This window comes from Saccoglossus kowalevskii, chromosome 19 (genome assembly GCF_978046115.1).
Source record: "Saccoglossus kowalevskii chromosome 19, keSacKowa6.1, whole genome shotgun sequence".
Taxonomy (NCBI): Eukaryota; Metazoa; Hemichordata; class Enteropneusta; family Harrimaniidae; genus Saccoglossus; species Saccoglossus kowalevskii.
In genome coordinates, this window is record NC_140659.1 from 1,228,928 (window position 1) to 1,241,772 (window position 12,845).

General features: G+C 34.4%; 1 protein-coding gene across 1 annotated transcript in view; it reads left to right on the forward strand.

Moving 5' to 3' along the window:
• The first annotated feature begins 10,215 nt into the window (after positions 1-10,215).
• Positions 10,216-12,845, forward strand: part of LOC102805435 (CDGSH iron-sulfur domain-containing protein 2 homolog A-like) — a 30,050-nt gene continuing 27,420 nt past the window's right edge. The window contains exon 1 of the mRNA XM_085493574.1: positions 10,216-10,328. Within this exon, the coding sequence (XP_085349700.1) occupies positions 10,220-10,328 (109 nt within the window). The 5' untranslated portion in view covers positions 10,216-10,219. The remainder of the gene's footprint in view (positions 10,329-12,845) is intronic.

The following is a 12,845-nucleotide window of genomic DNA, read 5'->3' on the forward strand; positions in this document are numbered from 1 at the left end:
TTTGAATCTGGACAGAATTTAAACTTACTTATCTCAGCTCCAATTTGTGGATGAGCATCAGTCACAATCAACGAGCAGCTGCAAGCCCATGTAAAGGTACATGATAGATACTGTAAACAAAGAGTACCCGTGATGGGAGACAATACAAATAATACTCCGATCAACAATCAGTTACTTGACAATACAAAAAGCAAAAACAGAAATATTGACATCTCAAACACCAAAATTACCACATGCTTTAAACTTCAAAAGCATGCCAGTCTATGTTCAATAGACAGCTACTGGTCTGTCCTGTCGGTGTGCATATTTCGGTGACGATTGGCAACTGGCTGACGACTAACTGTCGCCAATGATTTGTCATCAGTAACGATAAATGTAAACAAGGAATAATTAAAGTGAATGTGAAATATGAGTGGTGGTCTGCAACCACCAAGAGTCCTAGTCCAAATTAAACAAAACAAATCTATAATCTGCGTATTAGCCAACTTACAGATCCATAAAAAACTTTTCCACTACCACATTGGTTTGCAAATTTACTTCCGACTTATTCGTGGTCCACCGGTCTATGTCCTCAAAAATATTCATTTTCCTGGCGTTTCTTCTCACGATGGTACGTTCTTTAGCGGAGTTTGTAACGTAAGGTCATCCTTTACTTTTCTGCAGTGCGGCCATATTTGCTCCGAATTTGTACTGACGTATGCGCAATATCAACCTATGACGTTGCAATTTCTGTGTTTACATTGATTTTGCCTGTACGTACAATAAAAAACCGAAGAAGCGTGTTTTGTTGTTTCACTGAACGAATACTATTTAGTGCGTTACAAAAGTTATGCTTTTAGATTCTGATAAATCACATTACAATCTCTTCTATAGCATGTAGTATCAAACGACTGTGATTAAAATTTCAATTTCTCGTCCATAGTCTAATTCTTGTCACCAAGTGGAGCCTTAACTGCCTGTGCAGTCCTACATCCATCCTTGTCAATTTTCTTTGAGGTGAGAATCCTCATCCTCACAGTAATCATTCTTGATAGTTTCTTGGGTCTTCCAGCTCTTCGATGTTGTTTATTTCTTTGGAGGGATGGTGAACTTTCGCTTTGACTATTTCACAACATTTGAAGCAGTCTTTGACGGCGGTTTGTAACATCAGAATCTGGCACCAAATGACTGGAAGCACTAAAAAAGAACATTTTTTGAGACATTACTTTGAATTAAAACGAAACTAAGCATTGTGAAACTCACAGCTCAGAATTTCAAAGTGAACCAAGTCCTCAGAAAATCAATTAAATATGCACAGTCCATGTACAGTTCCCACAAATGAACACCTGGTATTTCTCTGCCAAGTTCAGTCATATATTAACAACAATTCTAAATCAAACAAGTATACAAATGAGCTCATGAATTTTTGCATAACATGTGAATAACATGTTTTGTCACATTTGCTAGTCAATAAAGTTGACGCATGGTTGTTGCTAATGTCTACACCATGTTTAGTTGCATTTAGACCAATGTGTTCACAAGTTTATTAACCAACAATCAGCCTATCGACTGAGATAGCTCCGCTGTTAGCAATGCACATTTCAATTAAAGAACTGACAATATCATTAGAAAACGAGCAATATGTATAGTATCAAAGCAATCGGACTGTTGTCAACAAGAAGTCGAAAATATAACTTTTTACCAAAAATGACACAAATATTCATCAAAATTAAATAATTGAAGATATCATCATGAAATGAACAAATCTAAGCGAGGTCTAACCAAGGTACATATACACCAAGTATCAAGGCATTCAGACTTGTAGTCTCCAAGAAGAAGTCGAAAAAGTGAAAAATTGATACGAACGCCGGACGCCGACAGACATTCACTCACATGATAAGCATTATTATATCATTATTGTGTAATTATTATACCATTATTGTTTCATTATTTTCATTGTGTTTACATTATTATTACGTTATTGTGTAATTATTATACCATTATTGTTTCATTATTATACCATTAATGTTTCATTATTTTCACTGTGTTTACATTATTATGTCATTATTGTGTAATTATTATACCATTATTGTTTCATTATTTTCATTGTGTTTACATTATTATATTATTATTGTTTAATTATTATACCATTTTTGTTTCATTATTTTCATTGTGTTTACATTATTATTACGTTATTGTGTAATTATTATACCATTATTGTTTCATTATTATACCATTAATGTTTCATTATTTTCACTGTGTTTACATTATTATGTCATTATTGTGTAATTATTATACCATTATTGTTTCATTATTTTCATTGTGTTTACATTATTATTACGTTATTGTGTAATTATTATACCATTATTGTGTAATTATTATACCATTAATGTTTCATTATTTTCACTGTGTGAAAATATTGAAACATTAATGGTATAATAATTACACAATAATGATATAATAATGTACTGTGTTTACATTATTATTACGTTATAGTTTAATTATTATACCATTACTTCTGCATGATTTTCCATTTCAAGTCATATCTAAGATATGTGCAGCAAACGACACCTTTGATTCGAGTTCCAATGTTAGTTTCTCTTATCAATCATCTAAAATATTCTCTGGTGACCCAAGTCGGCCAAAATATGTACAAGAACAACTGGATTTATTGATATCTATTTGCTTTCATGTCTGAGATTACTGGTTAAAATACATAATGAAAAACACTCTTAACTCAAACTGATAATTTACAAAGTTAATTCAGGGAAACAAACACACTTGGTGCCACTAGTACTGACAATGGTTGCCCTTATAAGGAGTGAAAACACGATTACGTAATCATTAAGCAGTCGGCTTTCAAACAAAAAGCATCACACTCTGCTCAGAAACGTATGCTAGTGCTGTCAGTGGATTTGCAATAGTATTGAAAGTTATTATATATGTTATTTAAGCTTTAATGCTTAAGAATTCCCAAAATAGCACAATCATGTAAAAAAAATCGGCACAACATGGAGACCACATAAACAACTAAAAATTACATTGAAAACTATCGGTCAAAGTGTGCCAAATTATGTTATTTTTTCGAAATAGAGTGAAATACAAAACTAAGATACTGATCCACGACACAGAGTCAAAATTAAGGTGGGTGACTTTCCCATTGGGAGACGATGAGTTAGCTAATTTGCTGAAATATTTATGTAGAAAATAGTCTCAGAAAACAGGGGCAAACTTGGCGCATACGTGATAACTAGTCTTCAAATTTTCATGTTTTCGCAGAAATTATATTTCTGAAACTAACACACAAGTTTCAATAATTTTGCATATCCACTGATAATACTTGTGATTTTAAGGAGAAAATGCACACTTTCCGAGCAGTATATTCATGTTTCCTGTTTGAAAGCCAACAGCATAATGATAACGTAATTATCTTTTCACTTCTTATTAGGGCAACCATTGTCTTTAAGACTGTTATCAATAGTCTGTTTTCTCCATTTCAGGGACATGCCACAAACAAATGATTATTAAATATTATTGACCTTCACAGAGTTGCCTGTGTAAAACCTCCACGTGTAAAGTGACCGAGTATAACGTGATTAAAAGTTACAGTGAAATTAAAGCGCGGTAGTCGTCGCACTGCGCATGTGCCAGATATATGGGTCTCATATAAACAAAAATGGCGACTTTGACTGTTGCGCAGATCAACGAGTACGAACTGAGACATTTCCAAGCTCTAATTAAGTAATTTTCATGTTATTGGAAGGCATCGAAGGAGTCACCGGCGGTAATCAGTGCAAGTCGTGCCCAGGTCAAACCTCATACTTATGATTGCCATTTGAAGAGCGCATTGGATTGTGGGAAAATCAATGTTTATCAACACAAATGTGGCACATGCGCAGCGCGATGACTACCACGCTTTAACTAACGGGCCCCTATTGTCCTTGTCTCAGGGACACTGATTTACAAGCAACACTTTTAGAATTCATGTTGACAAGAAATTACAGTTAGTGATCTCGAACCTCGCGACACTTTGCATATTTCAAATCCACCAGCAAATTTTAATTTTGGATATACTTCAACCAAAAAGTTTACAACTTCAGCACTATCAAGTCCAATAGGTATGTGTAATTTTCTTTCCCCCAATCCCGCTTTGATCAGTAATCGTCTACCTTCTCGACCTGGCGACGAATGCTGATCTAGGGCTATCAACCATATATAGTGTTGTGTCAATAAATTGTTAAATTATGTGATCATGTTGGACGAGATACGTTGATGTCGCCCTAACCATGACGAACTGCACGACGTTTTCTCGTACCGCATCTTCTAGTGCTTGAAGATGACCATGAAACTTCCCCCATAACGACGTCTTCCAAAAGTTATTCTCATTTCGTCTCTGACACAAGCCCTCGGAACGTTTCTTGGATAACAAAAAATGACATAAAGTTATTATTATATGAGTGGTAGGCGAATGTGCCGGTGACTGACTAACTATGTCGATCCTATTTTAGGTAAATTTGTTTTGTCCAAGAAACGTTCTGAGCACCTGTTGTCTCTGATGGTGCTGCCCAGATCTATTCTCAGGGGCGGACATATGGCTTTTTCATCGCCTGGCGACCCTCGTGGTGAAATCAAAGGCCGAAAACTCACATAAAACGGTACTTGTTTATGAGACTCCCCTGAACAATGTAACAGGATTACCCCTGCGTGTGTAACATATAGATTTAGGAACAACGTCAACAGATCGATGTCGGATAAAAAATGAAGTCAAAACAAATCTTGGAGTATTTGGAGTAGTTCGCTTTTTTCTATCCAATCATGGACAAAAAATAACAGATAATGAAAAAAAACATCCAAGACGAGAAAATGGTTTGGTCCGCGTGTAAAGTTTTTTTACATCCACCCGACAACCGACTGCTATGCCATACTACTGTCCGATTATCAATTTGTATTTAATGGTGAATGTAGTCTGACGCCATGGTTAATATTTATCAATTAAGTTTTTCATCTTACATTGAACTTTTGATGTTGTCCCTTAGTTGTTCAGGGTTACTTCGAAGTTGAGTTCGTACTGTTTTCTCGAATTTAGCTATTTTCACTGGCCCTTCGAGCCCATAGCTTGAGACTGGGACCTATCTCTGTCACGATAGACATCCCTGTGAGATGCATATGGTGCTTCTTCAATTACAACTGATCTCTGTAAAATATCACTAACGCTTCTTAAATAATTGCAGGCATCTCTGATGCTATCAGAGCTCACATGAACACGTTCTCTCCCGCCAGCGGACATGACAAGGTAGACCCTTTAGGCCTCCATTATATGTTTCTTTCATTTTACGGGTTAGCAAATATTTCCTATTTTTCAGTATGAATTTCATATCATGGGTTTGTTGACAGCTACATGCAATAATCAAAGGAAAATACTCATCCAACGGGCTGCATGAAGGTGATAATAATTTTGGTGCTAGCTTAGGGGGTTGTTTATTCATTAATGATAAAATAACGAAAGATTAATGAAACAGTAATGGTATAATAATTTCACAATAATGATAAAATAATGTAAACACAATGAAATAATAATGATGATATATTAATTTCACAATAACGTAATAATAATGTAAACACAATGAAATGATAATGGTATAATAATGTAATTATAAAATAATAATTAAATAAAATAATCATGAAGAAATAATTAGAAAATATTTAATTTTGGCACTAATCTCACCTCTTACATGAAACACACATTTTCCATTTTTGATTGCGCCAAGCCGTTGTTCATTTATAGTAGGCGATCAGTGATTGGTCAAGAGTTTGCTCTGCGATTACCATTACAATAAGCACGAATCGCCATACCCGGGTCACCATACCTAACGCCACAGTAACATTGACGAAATTCGAAATACGCCTAAATACTACAAATCAATGCTTGTTCTGTCTAATCGTGAGTTAGTTGTACTAGCATGGAAGCATGGGTACACCGTCTCAGTCATGGTTGGAAACGTCCCCTATAATGCATGTTGTACGGAATCGTGTCGTGTCTCCCACATTAAAAATATATGACAATAGTTTGCGGAAGGCAATCCCCCCAAAAGGCAGTAAACTTACCTCTTCAACTGAACGCAATAAAAATTAAATATTCTCACCGCGGTGTAAATATTTTCACCGCGGTTTTAATATTCTCACCACGGTTTAAATATTTTCACCGCGGTTTAAATATTCCCACCGCGGTGTAAATATTCTCACCGCGGTGAAAATACTGGTGAAAATGTCGAAAATTCAAAATAAAAGCAGAACAATTCTGGAGAAAATGTTGGAAATTTGAGAAAAAGCAGGAAAATACAAGTGAAAATGTCAAAAATTAGAAAAATCGTCAATGGCCCTAACAAGCCACCGTATTTTGACGACTCGTATGCACTTCCGGGACTTGTAATAATTTTCTGGAAACTGCAAAGCAAATCACACATTTTCTTTATTAATTGTTCATAGTTTTTATTTTCAGTTTTTATTGTTCATAATTATTTACAGTAATAACATATTTTTCCGATTGTGCCAGTGTGCATGACAGCTTTGCCCACACACAATAAGACAGGATGATATGTACGGATATGTGTGAGTATGTTTCATGGATTAATAGGTCACTCCTTTGCTTCAATTCCAACTACATCTCTGGAAATATCACTTGCTGTTTATCATCCATATTTTGATATCTCACAATGTGTCGATTGCGTATCTGAAAATTCTAACTACTATTTCGCAGAATTTGACCAGCCTTGCTTTTACCAGTCATTTAAGTCAACTCACAGTGAAGGTTAATGAAGATATATTGTAAATTACACAGAGGTAACATTACAATACATTTCCCTTCACATTCCCCTGTATTACATAACAATCTTTGAGCTGAGACAGTTATGGTTCTACACCATCACCAGTTCTCTTGTAAACTGTATGTATCTACTTACTCTAGGATGATATATAATATCTGAAGTCGTGTGTAACCATATACGCCATATACCTTAGAAAAGTCTATGGTGTAACTAAATGTATCATTAGGGTTGGTCAGTGTATGCCTATTAATAAACCCTAGTGTTGGCCAGTGTATGCCTATTAATTAACCCTAGTGTTGGTCAGTGTATGCCTATTAATAAACCCTAGTGTTGGTCAGTGTATGCCTATTAATAGACACTAGTGTTGGTCAGTTTATGCCTATTAAAAAACGCTTGTGTTGGTCAGTGTATGCCTATTAATAAACGCTAGTGTTGGTCAGTGTATGCCTATTAATGAACCCTAGTATAGGTCAGTGTCTGCCTATTAATATACACTAGTGTTTGTCAGTGTATGCATATTAATAAAAACTAGTGTTGGTCAGTGTATGTCTATTAATAAACCCTAGTGTTGGTCAGTGTCTGCCTATTAATAAACCCTAGTGTTGGCCAGTGTATGCCTATTAATAAACCCTAGTATAGGTCAGTGTCTGCCTATTAATAAACCCTAGTGTTCGTCAGTGTATGCCTATTAATAAACCCTAGTGTTGGTCAGTGTCTGCCTATTAATAGACACTAGTATTGGTCAGTGTCTGCCTATTAATATACCCTAGTGTTGGTCAGTATATGCCTATTAATAAACCCTAGTGTTGGTCAGTGTCTGTCTATTAATAAACCCTAGTGTTGGTCAGTGTATGCCTATTAATAAACCCTAGTGTTGGTCAGTGTATGCCTATTAATAAACCCTAGTGTAGGTCAGTGTATGCCTATTAATAAACCCTAGTGTAGGTCAGTGTATGCCTATTAATAAACCCTAGTGTTGGTCAGTGTATGCTTATTAATACATGTAGATGTGAGTGAGGTGAGTGGTGATTGTGGAATGGTTGGTGTGAGTGAGATGGGTGGTGAAAGTGTGGTGGGTGGTGAGAGTTGGATTGTAGGTCAGAACGAGATTGCTCTGTAAGAGTGTGATGTAAAACATTTACTGACAAAACAATTTTCTCATTTATTTTAATATTTATTTTATTACATTTTATTTATTTTTGACTCCCGTGTGCGAAGCACACAATGGGAGTCTTTGCAGTTACCCTGTCTGTATGTGTGATCTGATATCTCAAGAACCGTATGTTGGTTTTTAATGAAACTTGGTGAATAGGTGCTCTGGGCTAATACGCAGATTTGATTAGGTTTTGATTAGTCAATTTTCGGCTTTTCCACTGATATCTCAGGTACTAATCATCACATTTCAATGAAACTTGCATAGTTACATAGGACGATGCACAGACAAATATGAGAAATATTAATTACCTAATTAGCTTAATTAATCAATTTTTAGCGTTTGATATTTCAAGTACTATTCATTACTTTTCAATGAATCTTGGTACATAGATGTTCTAGGACAATACACAGACCTGATTAGTTTTGGGTTAAAATCAGATCATATTAATTACTTAATTTGCATAATAAATCATAATTTTTGGTTATAATCACATTTCAATGAAACTTTGTACATAGATGGTCTGTGACAGTACTTATCTTAATTTAATTAATGTACATATATACTCTAACACAATGTGATGATCAAGTTAGTTTTAGGTTTATATACATCTATAATAATTATATAATATCTATAATAATATAAATCTATAATAATTTACTTTTCAGCTTTCAACTAATTTAGTTATGATTAATCATCACATTATAATGAAACTTTGTACATGTGCACCCTGGAACAATATACAGACCTAAATCTATACATAATAATTTCTCAATTTGTATAATAATTCATTTGGTTCATTGAGGCAATCCACAGACATGATTAGTTTAATGCATATTGATTATCTATGATTAGCCCATTTCTGATAATGTATTAAACAAAAATCAGATTTAAATTGAATTCATCGCAGAGGTGCTCTGGAACTAATTAGAATAAAAACCATGAATGAAAAATTAAATGTATTATCTGTATGTATTATATATTGTGATAATGTGAATCACATTTTTTCATGTTGTGCATCTCAAATAGCAGACATAAATTAGTTGCCAAGCTTCTTGTTTGAAAAGCAAATCTTAAATTTTGATTAATTTTAATGTGTCTCCAATACTCTTAGCACTCAAGAGTTCTTTCTAAGCTTCCTTTGATATTTGTTTTATTTTTTACTTGTTTAATAAGACATGGTTCCGTACAATCATGAATGTATCTTGTCTATTATTGTGGTCACATAACATACTGTGGAATGCTTTATTTGCACTGACATTTTATTTTCCCTGTTTTGCCTGTAGTCAATTTTCTGCAAAATAAATTCCAGTGAAAATGCAGCTTTCTCTATACGTTGCATTGAGTCTTAATACAACATAGTGAAAATTAGATCCACACAATGCCAGAAAGCTGTTTTCAGCGAAAATAAATTCCAGAGAAAATAAAGTATTTTACAGTAGTCAACAATATTGCAAGCAACTTTTCTAACAATGTTTCTGTTTTAATGTATTAAACTAAAACAGCTAAATTGTTAGAGATATTGCATGCAATACCGTATTTGCTCTATTAGTAGCGCATGCTCTTATGTAAATAACAGAGGTGTTTCTATGGTCAAAATACATCATATTTTAATAAATCAGTATACAATCAATGCAATTGTTGCCGTACATGTGCTTCTATTGGAGATGCTCTTCTAATAGAGCATATATGGTATACAATCTAAATGCAACTAGAGTGAAATTGTTTTTGAAATTAATATTGAAATGCAGATATTAATTTTCCCTCTGCTATTAATTAATCCACAAACCAGAATTATTGACATCCATTTATATATGACCTAGTTTCTTCTTGTATTCTGTGTCCCCTTATCTTGGCAGGAAGAATTGGCATATTTTTCCTAAGTCATATAGTGACAAATATTTTTTTTTTTTTACACTGGTGAAGCAGCAATTTTTTTTTGAAGAACCCTTCACTTTGCAATTTTTTTTTTTTTCGTTTCTGACCTCCCCTCCCCTCAAAAATCAAATGGTCCAACCCTTACTCAAACTTAAAATTTACAGAGCGCCCTCTCGTGGCGCATGAGTTTGACCACGTAAGCTGACATTAATTAACAATATATGAAAGAAAAAAATCATGTTATGTTGAGGTAATATGTTCTTTCCTTCGATGTAACTTATGATGAAAATTATTGGGGTTTATTCATATAAACAAGAAATGTGGTTACATGTTTATGCTAGAAATTGTATTATCAGTAACAAATTTCCCCACCTAGGGGGCTTCAATGAATCTATCAACTAAGGTCAACTGGGCAAGTACGCTTGGACGTTCCTATTTGCTATACATTTTAATTAAAACTACAATGGCTGGTGGGTTTGTAGAAAGATTGCAAGGTATGTTTCTAAATATTCGAAATTAATGACATTCTGACATAATTACTGACATTATATGTTGTTTTGAAAGTATATAAAATAACTTTGTGGTCATGATGGGCGACACCTCAACCACAGGTGTTTGGTCGTTCCTGGGAAAATAAAAAGGAGCTAAAAAGGTGGATGAAAAAACTTTCCAATGTACTCCAGTCCCCAATTAAGCTGTATATGCTCCTCTTGTGGGTGCAATGGAGGGTAGGGGTCAGGTTATAGTTACGGTTAGAGGCGGGTACTGTGGAAAGTTTTTCTAGGTGGATATACTGGGTATTGTCGCTGATATAGCCTCGTCCCCACAACTCAGTGTGCTTTTAGTGGTGGAAAAGATTATATATCTCCGATTTGTTTTTTGTATCACTTTAATTTGACGTAACTTGACATAGATAAAAACAGATCTGAACGTGCTACACCAAAGTACAGGGGTATATAATAATGGCAGATATGAGAACATCAATATATTTAAGTTTATCTTATTTCAAAGTATGCAGGCTAGTAATTTGTGTTGTGTTTGAGTTATTGTACTCTTGACTCTTGACCTTTTCACCTGATCATTGAAAACACAAAGCAAATAATTGCAGAGCATGTATGCTGAAGCCTACAATGTACAAGAACCTAAATTCCGGTATTTTGTTAGTAACCTTAATATTGTACTTGTAAAAAAAAGATTGACTAAAATATTTCGCATTCAGAACTACTTTTCCACCAGACATTGTCTGTGACGTAATCTAAATGCATAATCAAACACTTGTGCACTCAACTGATACTAATTCTGTATTCTCCTTTCTTACTTGATTGGACCATAATAATAATAATATAATAATAATAATGAATTTATTGCATCCTTAGAAATAATTTCCATTGGTTGAACAGCAATAAAATGTTAGTAATAAAGTACAATACATATAAAACTAAAGTAAAATGTCAGTTATTGTTATTTCTGATTTCAAATATTTTGTATAAGTATAGGAAACTTTTTCTTTTTTTTATGCATATTGAATTGTGGGTGCACAACATATATTTTTCAAGATTTGGACAAAAATGGCTGACTGGTGGACATTTTGTTTTTTATTGTGTTCATGCTAGTTTTATAGGAAGACAATGAATGATTCTGCTTGGCTCACAGATGATGCATGGAACCCTTTGATAGACATGTATATGTGACTGAAGTTTGAGATTGACTATATACTTTATCAATGCTTGACTTTTGTAGCAATTTGTATTATCGGATACATTGGCACGGATCTAGAAGCCGTACCAACACACGAATTGGTGACGTCACAAAATACATGACCTTCAATCGGGGTCGTTTCCGGGGTATATACGAATTGGTATATACAAATTACAATAAAGATACTTAAGACATTACAGTTTACACATAAGGTAAAACAAATCATGTACAATATAATGATAATAACGGTAATAAATCCTAGCTTAACAGTTGAACAGAACGATCATATAGTCAGTCGGGTGACGCCGAGGGTCACGCACTGTGTTGCAAAATGGCCGTGTGGTTGAAACTGGGTCATGGCGTGACGGGTGAGGAAAGCATCATTAAACACTCTCAAAATCACAATGAAACGGGGAAGTGGTTGCATATTACGGCGTAGCCAACATGGGAAATATAAAGACGCCCAATACAAACGACATGGGTTCGAATCACACTAGATACACACTCACCAGAACCGAAGCAATCAGAAACCAGCAATCGTTTTGGCTTTTCCGTTCAACTCATTGGAACACTGGAGTAGTTAGAAAAATGAACACCACTTAACAACCAACGTTGTGGTGTGGTACACAAGCGTGCCATCAAAATAAAACAAAATTAGCTTGAAAAGACAGTGGGTTCGAGTCCCGCTCAGAGTTACCGTAAAAACGTAAATCAAATAAACTAAAATCTCTCAAATCGTAAACAAGTAAACAAAGAACGTCGCGAAAAAATAATAAACCTCACAAAACTCCACTATACAAAACTGAATGAATAAATAATAAAATAACTTGTGTCTTAAACTGGGCGATGCGCAATTTGTTCAACAGTTTCCAGATTGTGACAAAGATAAACAAGACCCAAGTCGAGGTAAGTTTTGTTAAAGTGTCGACGGCGTTCCCTATATTACGAAAACAATTCAGGCAACAGACGAATATCTTCTGTGGTGTTGTGGAATTTATACTGTGTCTGCAGAATTGTTGATTGAGGGTTCGAAGCCAGCAGTTAACATTTCGTTAGAAAGTTTCACAATTAAATCAAATATCCAATGATACCAGTATATTTATTTCATTATTTTAACAACTTGCAATGATGGAAGTTGGTCAAACACGAGTTCTTACACCTAAACAAATATCAAATATTTGTCGACACATTTATTCTCTCAATTTAACAACCTTGTAGAGGTGGAAATTAATTAAACAACAGGTATTTACTCACAAATATAATGGTCAATATTTGTCCATACATTCATTCTGTCAATTTAAGAACTTGTAATT